The sequence below is a fragment of the Pongo abelii genome, chromosome 19 (assembly GCF_028885655.2).
Source record: "Pongo abelii isolate AG06213 chromosome 19, NHGRI_mPonAbe1-v2.0_pri, whole genome shotgun sequence".
Taxonomy (NCBI): Eukaryota; Metazoa; Chordata; class Mammalia; order Primates; family Hominidae; genus Pongo; species Pongo abelii.
The window spans coordinates 7,101,276-7,115,016 of record NC_072004.2 but is presented as its reverse complement, the minus strand read 5'-3'; the positions used below and the strand labels follow the sequence as shown (position 1 = coordinate 7,115,016).

At 53.9% G+C, this 13,741-nt stretch overlaps 2 protein-coding genes across 4 annotated transcripts; one reads left to right on the top strand and one right to left on the bottom strand.

The window, feature by feature from the left end:
* Positions 1-1,972: 1,972 nt before the first annotated feature.
* Positions 1,973-5,040, top strand: CLDN7 (claudin 7). Of its 3 annotated transcripts, none has more exons than XM_024235221.2 (5): positions 1,973-2,026; positions 2,842-3,360; positions 4,202-4,366; positions 4,461-4,545; positions 4,651-5,040. In XM_024235221.2, the coding sequence occupies exons 2-5, from the start codon at positions 3,138-3,140 to the stop codon at positions 4,811-4,813; spliced, it is 636 nt and encodes a 211-aa protein (XP_024090989.1). In that variant the 5' UTR covers positions 1,973-2,026; positions 2,842-3,137; the 3' UTR covers positions 4,814-5,040. The 3 variants fall into 3 exon arrangements, with proteins under 3 accessions (XP_024090989.1, XP_054392090.1, XP_054392089.1); XM_054536115.2 differs by lacking the exon at positions 1,973-2,026 and adding an exon at positions 2,556-2,574; XM_054536114.1 differs by lacking the exon at positions 1,973-2,026 and adding an exon at positions 2,587-2,689.
* A 198-nt stretch (positions 5,041-5,238) lies between these two features.
* Positions 5,239-13,435, bottom strand: ELP5 (elongator acetyltransferase complex subunit 5). Its single transcript, XM_024235220.3, has 8 exons — positions 12,844-13,435; positions 12,618-12,678; positions 12,450-12,530; positions 10,624-10,844; positions 8,374-8,555; positions 6,445-6,540; positions 6,256-6,356; positions 5,239-5,608 (listed from the first exon to the last, which is right to left on the bottom strand). The coding sequence occupies exons 1-8, from the start codon at positions 12,935-12,937 to the stop codon at positions 5,494-5,496; spliced, it is 951 nt and encodes a 316-aa protein (XP_024090988.2). The 5' UTR covers positions 12,938-13,435; the 3' UTR covers positions 5,239-5,493.
* Between the last annotated feature and the right edge of the window lie 306 nt (positions 13,436-13,741).

The window sequence follows — 13,741 nt, the reverse complement described above, 5'->3', positions numbered from 1 at the left end:
AGCTGAGATCATGCCATTGCACTCCAGCCTGGGTGACAGAGCAAGACTCCGTCTCAAAAAAAAAAAAAAAAGGAAAGTCAGTTGCGGTAGCTCACTCCTGTAATCCCAGCACTTTGGGAGGCTGAGGCAGGGAGATCACTTGAGGTCAGGAATTCGAGCCCAGACTGGCCAACATGGTGAAACTTCGTTTCTACTAAAAATACAAAAAATTAGCTGGGCGTGGTGGTGCGCGCTTGTAATCCCAGCTACTTGGGAGGGTGAGGCAGGAGAATTGCTTGAACCCAGGAGGCAGAGGTTGCAGTGAGCCGAGATCGTGCCACTGCACTCCAGCTTGGGTGACAGAACGAGACTCTGTTTCAAAAAACAAACAAAGCCAGAACAATGATGACACATGGCTGTAATTGCAGCTATTTGTTGGGGGGGTGGGGGGCATCCTTTGAGCCCAGAAGTTCAAGGCTGCAGTGAGCTATAATTGCACCACTGCACTCTAGCCTGGGCAACAGAGTGAGACCCTGCCTCTAAGAGTACATTAATCCAGAAAAGTACCATTAATCCAAAACTACAACAATAAAAATGAATAACAAAGAGTTCATGGCTGGGAGCGGTGGCTCATGCCTGTAATCCCAGCACTTTGGGAGGTCGAGGTGGGTTGGGATCACCTGAGGTCAGGAATTCGAGATCGGCCTGGCCAACATGGTGAAACCCCATCTCTACTAAAAATACAAAAATTAGCTGGGCGTGGTGGTGGGCACCCACACTCCCAGCTACTTGGGAGGCTGAGGCAGGAGAATCACTTGAACCCAGGAGGTGGAGGTTGCCGTAAGCCGAGATCATGCCATTGCACTCCAGTCTGGGCAACGAGAGCAAAAACTCTGTCTCAAAAAAAAAAAAAAAAAAAGAGTTCATGAAAGTCTTCATTTTATACAAAAGCAGGTCAATTAGCTTAGCATAAGGGGGCCTTTAATACGTTTAGCGAATAAATGAAGGAAAGACAGAGAAATGTTTGAGAGGGCAAAACAAAGATAAAAAACGTGAGAGAGTTGAGGTAAAAAATGGAGAGAGGAAAATGAAACGAGAGAGAGCCAGAATAAGCAGGGTATGTGAGAATCTGAGAAGTATGAGGAGGTTGGAGGGTAGTAAGAAGATTGGGAGGAAACTGGGCAGGGTGGGTGGGGAAAGTGCAGTGTGCACCTAAGAAGAGGAAAGAAAGATTAATTGCTGATGCTGGGTTCCAAGGAGACTGGAGACAAGGCGCAAAGGTAAACAAAAAGACAAGGAGTGTGCTGGGTGCGGTGGCTCACGCCTGTAATCCTGCACTTTAAGAGGTGGGGGCGGGGGGATTGCTTGAGTTCAAGTGTTCAAGACCAGCCTGAGCAATATGGTGAAAACCCTTCTCTACCAAAAATACAAAAACTTTAGCTGGGCGTGGTGGTGTGCACCCGCGGTCCCAGCTACTGGGGACGCTGAGGCCGGGTGATCGCTTGAGCCCGGGAGGCGAGGCTGCAGTGAGCCGAGATTGCACCTCTGCACTCCAGCCTGGGTAACACAGACCCCCGCTCTCGAACAACAAAAAAAAGACAAGGAGTGAAATAGGAAGCTCCAAAGCAGGAAAGGCAGGAAGGGGAGATGACCAAAGATGAAGGAGGAAGGAGCAAAAGGCTGGAAGGGGTGCCGGGAGGAAGGAGGGAGCAATGCTTTGGGGAGAGACAGCAGGACTGCAGGGTGAGGGACCATGGACGACCACCTTAGAGAGCCAGATTATAGGGAGGACGCAACAGTGAGGGCTTGAGAGCGTGCACAGCAATTGGCAGTCCAAGCCCAGGCCCGGGAGAGAAAGAGAAAAGGGCGAGTGTGGGGGAGGGGTGGGAAAGGTGGAGGATAGGTCTGAAAAGACTCTAAGGGAGGGGAACCATGGGTGTGGCCAAGACTCTGACCTAGCCCTCACCCTGCTCCCCACCCTCGGCCGGCTTTCGGTCCCAGTGGTTTCTTCCTCCAGTTAGGAGCCTTGATGCCGGAGGGGATAGTGGTAGGTGGGGAGGTTGAGTGCAAAGGGTTCAGGCTGTAAGTCATGTTGGGTTGGAATGGGGGCAGAGGAAGGTGGGGCTGTTGGGGAGCCACGCTAAGCCGGGTGTCTGTAGCAGAGCCAGAGAACCGGGACAGTGAAGCGGGTGCTGAAGGGGGCGACTCTCAGGGATCGGGCCAGGGCCCCCGAAGGTGGGATCGACCAGGGTAGGAGCCAGAAAAAAAAAGGAGAGCAGCGGGTGGGGGCGAAAGCAGGGCCGGGGAGAGAGCACTTTGGATAAAACCCGGCGGGGAAAGGGCGGCGCCGAGGCTGGTCAGGGGCGCCCCGCAGCGTCCCAGGCGCACCTGTTGGGAAGAAAGGAAGGGGCTTCCCGGTGTTCGAGGGAAATCCAGTCCGGAGGGGCTGACTCGGAGCTTGGGACTCCCGGGGAGCCACCGCCTCCTCCCCAGCGGCGGTCAAAACCGGGCAAGCGAAGGGGCGTGACCCTGGTGCTCAGGTTTCTTCCTCCTCACCTGGGCAAGGAGGGGTGGGGGCCACGACTTCCGGTTCAGGTGAGTGTCCCTTCGGTGACGTCAGGTCACCCTCGGCCGCCCCTCCGGTCCCGCCTCCCCCTCCCGCGCTCCCGGGGCCCGCGGGCCGCGCCCCCGACGCCCTACATATACTCAGGTGCGCCCCACCTGCCCGCCCGCACCTGCTGGCTCACCTCCGAGCCACCTCTGCTGCGCACCGCAGCCTCGGACCTACAGCCCAGGATACTTTGGGACTTGACGGCGCCCAGAACCGCGCCCAGACGTCCCCTCCACCTTTTGTTTGGCTAGGGTCGCCGAGAGCGCCCGGAGAGAACCGCCTGGCCTTCGGGGACCGCTTTTGTCTGGAACCACCCTCCCGGCGTATCCTATTCCCTCTGCCGCGAGGCCATCGCTTCACTGGAGGGGTCGATTTGTGTGTAGTTTGGTGACAAGATTTGCATTCACCTGGCCTAAACCCTTTTTGTCTCTTTGGGTGACCGGAAAACTCCACCTCAAGTTTTCTTTTGTGGGGCTGCCCCCCAAGTGTCGTTTGTTTTACTGTAGGGTCTCCCGCCCGGCGCCCCCAGTGTTTTCTGAGGGCGGAAATGGCCAACTCGGGCCTGCAGTTGCTGGGCTTCTCCATGGCCCTGTTGGGCTGGGTGGGTCTGGTGGCCTGCACCGCCATCCCGCAGTGGCAGATGAGCTCCTATGCGGGTGACAACATCATCACGGCCCAGGCCATGTACAAGGGGCTGTGGATGGACTGCGTCACGCAGAGCACGGGGATGATGAGCTGCAAAATGTACGACTCGGTGCTCGCCCTGTCCGGTAAGGCCGCAGGACCGACGGGGCGGACGCGCCCTGGACCGAGGTGGCGGGGTGGTGCGCGTGGGAGAGCCGAGGCCCCACGGCTGGGGGTCCTGGGTTGCCAGGGAGCTGCAGGGCGAGGAAGTGGTCGGCTGGGGGCGGCGGGGCTGGGCAGGAGCGGGCCGGGGTTCCGGCGGCTGCACGTGGGCGCTCACCTCGGTCGCCCACGATCCTCTTCCGCCCCCAACCCAGCCTCGTCCCCGACTCGGAGCAGCGGTGCTTAGGCCGGGGCCGTCCCCTCCCCCATCCCCGGGCAGGCCATGGCCTCCGTCATCTCCCGCCCTTTTCTCAGACACAAACGGTCCTGGGGCGCCGGGCGCGGGGCGCGGGGCGCGCCGAGGGCCGAAGGGCGGTGCGGCTGGTCAGAGTGGGCCGCCGCCTGCGGCCTCTAATCTTATCGGCCGATTAGCCGAAGCCACAAACCCGGTGGCCTCGATAGCGGGCTCAGAGCAGGGACGCCGGCTGGCATGTGCGCCGCGCGGGGCTCGGGCCACCGTCTCGGCTTCTCTTCGCTGCCCCCTTTCACCCTTCCCCCTATTCAGGGCAGTTTCACCGAAACCCCGGCGCCCCGGGCGGATCCTTGAGCGGAGAGGGCGGGGCGGGAGCAGGAAGGCCGCGCTGTCGGGAGGGGCGGGGACCTGCCCGCTTGGCCCAGGCCTTGGACACCTGGGCGCCCCTGGCCCGCGGCAGAACACGGCGCCGGACAGACGAGGTCCAGGGGTTAGTGGGCGCGGCCGGCGGCACGAAGGCTGGAGCCGCCTGCATTTCCAGCAATGACGGCGCCCTTTCCCCTCGCCCGCAGCGGCCTTGCAGGCCACTCGAGCCCTAATGGTGGTCTCCCTGGTGCTGGGCTTCCTGGCCATGTTTGTGGCCACGATGGGCATGAAGTGCACGCGCTGTGGAGGAGACGACAAAGTGAAGAAGGCCCGTATAGCCATGGGTGGAGGCATAATTTTCATCGTGGCAGGTGAGCCCCCGGGTTCTCCCGTCTGGGAGGAGCAAGGCTGGGCAAGGCGCCCGTTTGGGGCATCACTATACTGAAACCCTCATTCTCTCTCCAGGTCTTGCCGCCTTGGTAGCTTGCTCCTGGTATGGCCATCAGATTGTCACAGACTTTTATAACCCTTTGATCCCTACCAACATTAAGTAAGTCTGGGAACCCTGCCTCCTAAGGGGACAGGTCTGGGGTCCTGGAATAGGGAGGAGGGCAGAGGCAGGCCAGGGTTTCTAACCACCCCCTTCTCTTCACAGGTATGAGTTTGGCCCTGCCATCTTTATTGGCTGGGCAGGGTCTGCCCTAGTCATCCTGGGAGGTGCACTGCTCTCCTGTTCCTGTCCTGGGAATGAGAGCAAGGCTGGGTACCGTGCACCCCGCTCTTACCCTAAGTCCAACTCTTCCAAGGAGTATGTGTGACCTGGGATCTCCTCGCCCCAGCCTGACAGGCTATGGGAGTGTCTAGATGCCTGAAAGGGCCTGGGGCTGAGCTCAGCCTGTGGGCAGGGTGCCAGACAAAGGCCTCCTGGTCACTGTCCCTGCACTCCATGTATAGTCTTCTTGGGTTGGAGTGGGGCTGTTGATGGGAGAGACAAAAAGAGGGAGAGTGTGCTTTTTGTACAGTAATAAAAAATAAGTTTTGGGAAGCAGGCTTTTTTCCCTTCAGGGCCTCTGCTTTCCTCCCGTCCGGATCCTTGCAGGGAGCTTGGAACCTTAGTGCACCTACTTCAGTTCAGAACACTTAGCACCCCACTGACTCCACTGACAATTGACTAAAAGATGCAGGTGCTAGTATCTCGACATCCATTCCCACCCCCCTCTTATTTAAATAGCTACCAAAGTACTTCTTTTTTAATAAAAAAATAAAGATTTTTATTAGGTATGGGGGTGTTCTACTCTCTCACATTACCCCATGTCTTCATCCTACCTTCTGTCCTAATGAGACGCTGCTTCCTGGCTCACAAGGCGGGGTTCCACAGACAAGGGGAACCAAGGTGGGGCAGAGACAGGGTAAGGCTAACACAAACAACAGAAAGATGGTTCAGGGCCCAAAGTCTTCCCACGCCCCCTCCAATTACAATCTAATCAAATCTGGCCAGTCAAATATCCAGGTCGTCATCTGGGTCTTCTTGGTCCAGGTCATCATAAGCATCTGGCTCATAAAAGATGTGGCTGGTAGCCTGGTCTGGCCTAGGCCGAAGGAGAGCCTGCTGTCTGAGAAGGAAAGATTTGGTGCTGGTGAGGGTAGCTAACAGGTTGGGTCTGGATACTTTCTTCCAGGTGACTGTGACTCTCATTCAGGCAACCTGTTAGGCCTCCATGTCATCTTATTGGTCCAAGTCCCTTTCTCTGACTTCCATGTTAGAGCTGAAGCACCATTTGGTACTGGGATAGATACCCTTGTACTGCTCTCCTAATAAAACTAAGTTCCTAGCAGCTTGAGGGCAAGGATCTTGTAGTCTTGCTTCATCCACCCACATACTGGGCACAGAACTGCAGGCATGTACTAAGCCTTTGTTAACCAGCCTTTGCCACGCCCGTATAGACTTCTGTCCTGCTAGCACCACTGCCTAGGGATAGGGCCACCTCCCAAGGGTCTGGTCTGGCTCAGCCCAGGCCCAGGCCCAGGGTGCTCTGGGGACAACTGGAGCTGTGACCCAAGGGTCTAAGGGAGAGAAAAGAGACATAAAGGCCCTCTGCCATTATAGGGGGAATGGGTGGATCAAGAACTTGGACTTGTCTCTGGAGGTGGACTTCAGCCCCTATAAAGTCAGGTTAATCAATAACCTGTTGCCCCACCTCTCCACGGCCCAGATGCTGGGCTCTACTCAGGGATCCACATACCCAGGTCCCAACCTTACTTTTCAGAGCTGAACTGGAAGGGCAGGGTCAGGCTATCTCTGGCTTCTCTCTCTTTCTTGGACAGGTGAAGGTTAAAGGTCAAATGAGTTGTGGGATCCACCTGTAGGTACAAAGGATGCTGCCACTCTGCCCCATCCCTAGAATCCCTGACCCCACCCCCAACCTCTGCAGCTTTTATTCTCTCTCACCGGGGGTATATGAGGATCAGAGTAGGGCTGGGACTCTACAGAGGGCCCCTGTTGGAGATCCAGGCTGAAGTCCGGAAGGATGGAGAACCACTGAGTCTGGAGAGAAAAAAGAAAAGAGTTTTTTTCATCTTACTGAAGAAACTAGACAGACTCCAGGACCTCACATCCTCAGCCCCCAATCACCTATTTAACTGACTGCTTTCAGCTCCTGCCCTCAACGTTTTTTTTTTTTTGAGACAGGGTCTAGCTTTGTCGCCCAGGCTGGAGTACAGTGGCGTGATCTTGGCTCACTGCAACCTCCGCCTCCCAGGTTCAAGTGATTCTCCTGCCTCAGCCTCCCGAGTAGCTGGGATTACAGGCACATGCTACCACGCCCAGCTAACTGTTGTATTTTTAGTAGGGATGGGGTTTCGCTATGTTGTCCAGGCTGGTCTCAAACCACTAACCTCAGGTGATCTGCCCACTTTGGCCTCCCAAAATGCTGGGATTACAGGTGTAAGCCACTGCGCCCAGCCTCTATTTTATTTTCAAAAGTGAAAGCAAGTTGATTAAGGAAGTAAAGGAATAAAAGGATGGCTATTCCTTAGGCAGAGCCATCTTTTTTTGAGACGGAGTCTCGCTCTGTTGCCCAGGCTGGAGTGTAGTGGCATGATCTCAGCTCACCTCAACCTCCGCCTCCCAGGTTCAAGTGATTCTCCCACCTCAGCCTCCCGAATAGCTGGGACTACAGGCACCCACCACTATGCCCAGCTAATTTTTGTGTTTTTAGTAGAGACGGGGTTTCATCATGTTGGCTAGGTTGGTCTTGAACTCCTGACCTCAGGTGATCTGCCCACCTCTGCTTCCCAAAGTGCTGGGATGACAGGCGTGGGCCACTTTGCCCAGCCCCACTTACTTTTTTTTTTTCTGAGATGGAGTTTCACTCTGTTGCCCAGGCTGGAGTGCAGCAGCATGATGTCAGTTCACTGCAACCTCTGCCTCCCGGGTTCAAGCGATTCTCCTGCCTCAGCCTCCGGAGTAGCTGGGACTACAGGTGTGCGCCACGATGCCTGGCTAATTTTTGTATTTTTAGTAGAGATGAGATTTCACCATGTTAGCCAGGCTGGTCTCGAACTCCTGACCTCACACAATCTGCCCACCTTGGCCCCCCAAAGTGCTGGGATTATGGGCCTGAGCCACCTCGCCTGGGCCCCACTTACACTTTATAACCTTGGTAAGTGACTTAAATTTAAATCTCCTTGGGCCGGGTGCAGTGGATCACACCTGTAATCCCAGCACTTTGGGAGACCAAGGCCAGAGGATGGCTTGGGCCTAGTTATTCAAGACCAGCCTGGGCAACAGGGTGAGATCCCACCTGTATAAAAAACTAAAAAGCTGGCTGGATGTGGTGCTACATGCCTGTGTTCCCACCTCCAGCTACACCAGAGGCTGAGGCAGGAGGATCACTTGAGCATGGGAGGTCAAAGCTGCCGTGAGTTATGATTGCACCACAGCACTCCAGCCTGGGCAACAGTGAGACCTTGTCCAAAAAAAAAAAAACAAAAAAAAACCCTCCCTGGACTGGCTTTCCAGCCTGAAAAATGGTGATAATAAAACAATCTACCTTAACCATAGCTGAGAGGATTAAATGAAGTGAGTGATAGAAAACAGAGAAATACCTAAATCAGCTTTTTTTTTTAAAAAAAGGTCTCCCTGAGGGCTGGGCACAGTGGCTCAGTCTGTAATCCTAGCACTTTGGGAGGCTGAGGTGGAAGGATCACTTGAGCCCAGGAGTTTGAGACCACCCTGACCAACACAGTGAAACCCCATCTCTAAAAAAAGTTTGTTTTTAAAGTCTCCTTGAAACATCAGCATTTTCATTGTTCTTCCCATCGTGCCACCCCTTTCTCTGCCCGCCGCTTCCAGTCCTTCCCTGTTGGTTCTTCTGACCTGGTCAGTTGGGCGCTGTCGGGGCCTCCGACACAGGATGTGGGCCGAGGCATGGCCCATGGTACCGCCCAGGGTCACCTCAGTCTGAGCAAGGCTGCTGAGAGCTCCCACAGGGCCTGGTCCATGAAGCTCTTCATGTAGCAAGCCCAGCACACTCACTTTCCCCACCGGGGAGCTGTCACCTAGAGGAGGACAAGAAATGCAGGACAGTAGGGTGCATTCAGGTTGGTGGCCTGGGAGCAAACAGTGAAGAGGAGAGGAGAGAGCCTCACAATTCCATCACAGTGCTGCCAAAATCCTGACGTCCCTTGGCCAATCTCACTACCGTGCTGAGCCTCCTCCAGCCCACACCTTAATCTCCTCTATCATCCCAATGTAAAGCTGATCAAGGCACCGCTCTAACTTCTATCCTTCAGCAGCGCCTCCGCCTTCAGGATGGAATGAACGCTTCCAGCAGGTGGTGTCCACTTACTTTCCAGCCTCATCTCTTACACACGGAAGTACTTATAGTTTCTGGAACTTCCCAAGATCTCAGTCAGTGCCTTCAATTCTCTGCCTCCCTTTTTGGGAGCATTTAGAGAGTGTCAGGCACTATGCTAAACGCTTTAACACAATGTTTGAATCCTTACAAAGGTCAGCGTTTTTAGGTCAAACCATATGAAATCACTGACATTTAACAATTTTTTTTCTTTTCTTTTTTGAGACGGAGTCTTGCTCTGTCACCCAGGCTGGAGTGCAGTGGCGCAATCTTGGCTCACTGCAACCCCTGCCACGGGTTCAATAATACTGCCTCAGTCTCCTGAGTAGCTGGGACTACAGGCACATGCCACCACGCCTGGCTAATTTTTGTATCTTTAGTAGAGACGGAGTTTCAACATCTTGGCCAGGCTGGTCTTGAACTCCTGACCTCGTGATCTACCTGTCTTGGCCTCCCAAAGTGCTGGGATTACAGGCGTGAGCCACTGCGCCCGGACTGTTTTTATTTTTTTATTTTTTTGAAATGAAGTCTTTCTCTGTCACCCAGGCTGCAGTGCAGTGGCGTGATCTCAGCTCACTGCAACCTCTGCCTCCTGGGTTCAAGTGATTCTCTTGCCTCAGCCTCCTGAGTAGCTGGGATTACAGGCGTGCACCACCACACTCAGCTAATTTTTTGTAGTTTTAGTAGAGACAGGGTTTCACCATGTTGGCCAGGCTGGTCTCCAACTCCTGACCTCAGGTGATCCGCCCGCCTTGGCCTCCCCAAGTGCTGGGATTACAGGCGTGAGCCATTGCGCCCAGCCAATATTTAACAACTTTTGATCTAAGAAATGGCAATATAGTGGTTCATCCTAATGTTTCCCTTGTACCTTCCCCCGTATACAGGGGAAAGTGAAGCAATGAGAGATCAAGCACCTTAATACATAGCTGGGCGTCTGACTCCTAAGTCCATTCGAGTACCCACAGTGCACTTCAAGGCTAGTCCCAGTGCCCCTGCCTGGCCAAATTTTCCTGGCTGACCTCTTGCTCTTCAAGAGAGTGCCTTTTTTTTTGAGATGGAGTCTTGCTCTGTCCCCCAGGCTGGAGTGCAGTGGCCCCATCTCGGCTCACTGCAAGCTCCACCTCCCGGGTTCACGCCATTCTCCTGTCTCAGCCTCCCGAGTAGCTGGGACTACAGGTGCCCGCCACCAAGCCTGGCTAATTTTTTTTTGTATTTTTAGTAGAGATGGGGTTTCACCATGTTAGCCAGGATGGTCTCGATCTCCTGTCCTTGTGATCCGCCCACCTCGACCTCCCAAAGTGCTGGGATTACAGGTGTGAGCCACTGCGCCTGGCCGAGAGTGCCCTTCTGTAAGGTACCCTGTGCATGTCCTATATCATCATGGCCTTTATCAGACCATCTCGTAGCTGCCTGTTTACTTATCTCCATCTTTTATGGGACTTCGAGCTCCTGGAAGGCAAGGACCCCGCTACAGTCAGTCTGTATTTTGCCATTATCTAGACTTGTACATGACACATTGTATGTATTTACTATTGATTTGTTAAATGAATGAATGAGTGAAACAAATGAGTAAAAAAATATCTTGGAGGAAAAAAAAGCAAATGGTAGATGGCATTAAGGAGAAGTTAAAAAAAAACAGACAAAAAGGTCAAAAAAATGAAAAAAGGTCTGACTGGAGAACCCAGATGTTTCTTCTAGGGTAGAAAGGAAAAGGGGCACACTCCTTGGCAGAGGCAGAGGTATGAGGGGAAACAATGAAGGAGGGGTCTCACCAGGACAAGAGTCCTGATGGCTCACAGCATGCAGGGCCTGGCAGAGTGTGGTGCAGGGAAGGCGAAGTAGCAGCCAGCTGAGTGAATCGAGAGCAATGGTGACAGGAGCAGGATCTGTCCTCTTGCACATGGCTCTCAAGGCTCCCAGCGGCCCCCCAGGAAAAGCCTCCTCAGTTTTTGACCAGTTGAGAGGGTCTCTGAAGAAGTCATGGTAAACCAGCCTGCAAAGGGAAAATAAGACACAATATAATATTGCCCCTTCCCCCCAGAGGATCACAAAGTTCATCCTCTGATCTTTTTGGCTCTGTTTTCTCGATTTTCATGAATATCCTAAACATTAGTGAAAGATAATTACTGAGAGATAGCATACAGTGTTTGAGAGCACAGACTTTGGTGTCTGACAGCCTGACCTCCAAGCTTGGCTTTGCTACTTGCCCAAGGTCAGCTAACTGATACATTATCTCTAAGACTCAGTTGCTTCATTGGTGAAATGAGATGCCAACCTCTAAGCATTCAGCACAGTGCTTGACACACAGTATATGCCTGATAAATGTTAGTTATCACCATTATCAAATACTTCCTGTGTGTGGCACCTAAAGTTTATCACCCAGGATGAAAAAAGAGAAAGCAGAGGACGTGAGACTTGGTCCTGCCTGTAGAACAGCTTAAAGAAAGTTAAGAATTAAGTCAAGGAGTAACAACTACAGAAAAAACAGCTCAGGAAAGGGAGACTGGCATAGGTAGCAGAACTTTTTTTTCCCAGATATCTCTTTTCTATCTTCTGGTTCTCTTGTGGAATGCCTTTTTTTTTTTTTTTTTTTTGAGACAGAGTTTCACTCTTGTTGCCCAGGCTGGAGTGCAATGGCGCGATCTCCGCTCACTGCAACCTCTGCCTCCTGGGTTCAAGCGATTCTCCTGCCTCAGCCTCCTGAGTAGCTGGAATTACAGGCATGTGCCACCATGCCCAGCTAATTTTTTTGTATTTTTAGTAGAGATGGGATTTCTCCATGTTGGTCAGGCTGGTCTCGAACTCCCGACCTTAGGTGATCCACCCGCCTCAGCCTCCCAAAGTGCTGGGATTACAGGCGTGAGCCACGGCGCCCAGCCATGGAATGGCATCTTAACATACACCACTACCTCTATCACAACAATGGCTGATGCAAAATTAGAGGCTCAACAGATAAGAGGTAAACTACTATTATCATCCACTGAGTTGCCCGGACTAGGAAGTAGAAAGCATCCTACTAATGGTTCTTAATGTCTCCTGATCAGGCACGCAGCTGGGTTTAGGGACTTCCTTATCTCAATACTTTTTTCTCCCCTACATTAGTCAATAAATCCTGGAAATTCTACCCACTAAAGTTCTTTATATGTATTCTAAACTTTCCATCTCTACTGCTACTGCCTTAAACCAGGCCTCTATCACTTCCTACCATTATTCCCTAAAATTCATTAGGCCAGGAACAGGTCTGTCTCACTCACTGCCGTCTCCAGTATCTTGCACAGCACCTGGTTTATAGTTGGTGCTCGGTACATATGCACCTTAAAGAGTGAACCCGGATTAACGGATTACTGCAATACCCTTCCCACATGTTCTCCCTATCTCCAGGCTATTTCTCTCTCAACGTCTATGATCTTTGCTTTGGACTCCCCAAATACTCATCACTCCTCTTACTAATTCTTGCCTCCTGAAAGACCCATATCCAATTCTTCAATGAATATTTAAGGAACTGCTACTACATACCAGGTTCTGCGCTTGTTGTAAACAAATTTCCTTAGCAATATAGGTCTCAAATTTAATCAAATCTCTTCTAACTGGTACTTACCGATTGTTGATATCAGAGTCAAAACCTTCACGAAACTCTTCCTCGCTCACTTCACAGCCCAGGATATGCACTTGCTCCCCACTAAGGCAGAGATGAGAAGGGATTGTCAAAGAATGGGCACAGGCGCCCTATCCAGGATAGGCCGGGGAGACACTGTGGGATACTCACCACAGCGCAGATTTCTTGACAAGCGCCTTCAAGAGACTGCGCCCCTCCCACTCCACGGAATCTGCAAAGCGAGGGACGGATAAAGAGTGTGAGAGCGCTGGGATTACCGCCTTCGCGAACCCGTCGCGATCTCCACACCTAGCCTGTGACCCATGGCCCTTCCTGCCCACTTCCGTCCCCTCAGTCAGGCCCGAACCGCCCCCCACCCCGTGCCTCTGGCTCTCACCCCGAAGCAGCACCAGGCCGCCCAAGGCTAACAGCGAGTCCAACATCTCCAACTCGCGTCCGGTCCCTGCTCTGGCGCCCTCTGATGGCGTCATGACCCAGTGTCCCGCCCCCTCGGGGTGAAACGGGCGGGGCACTCGGGCAACCTCCCACCATTAAGATCTAACATAGTCTGGAATGAGAGGTGATTATGTTCAATATTCCCAGGGGGGCGCTCACGCGGAGGGCATCCCTCCCCGAGCCCTGGCGCACAGTCGTACGGACAACCACCCCGTCTACATTTTCACTGTGACCGGGGCGGGAAGAGCAGTTGGGGCAGTTGTCTGTGGGAGCGGGAGGAGGACCCACGAGCCCCCCGCGAGGGCCCTAAGCCTGGGGCCAAGTGACGTCACTCGCCCCGCCCACGCAGCTTGAGGCGGGGCCTGCTTCGCCTCAGGCCCGGCCCCGCGGCCACCTTCTGCGCGTGCGCAATACTGCAGCCTCGTTTGGAGTGCTTCTGGCTTTCCTTATATCTACCCCCATAGACCGCGCAGGAGAAACTTAGTCCCGGTGAAACGAATAGACGTCACCACCGGAAGTAGTGTCAAAGGGGAAGAGGAGGGGGAAAGACAGGAGGAGGGAGTCCTTTGGGCGGTAAAATGGCGCCTGTCAGAGTGGGAAACCCAGCTGCAGAGGCTGCAGCCCCGCTCCCCAGCGGCTAAAGGACCCCCGAGCTCGGGGAGGGGGAGGCCGCTCCGGCCCAGCACTCCGCGCCCTTCGGCTCCCCCTCCCCCTCCTTCCCTGCGCCTTCGCTCTGCAGGCCCGTTCTCCGCTGCCGCGGCCCTTTGCGCGCCGCTGCCCCCGCCCTCCCCGTTCCTGCGGGTAGCCCCCTAGCGCGCCTGCGCAGCGGGCAACTCTCC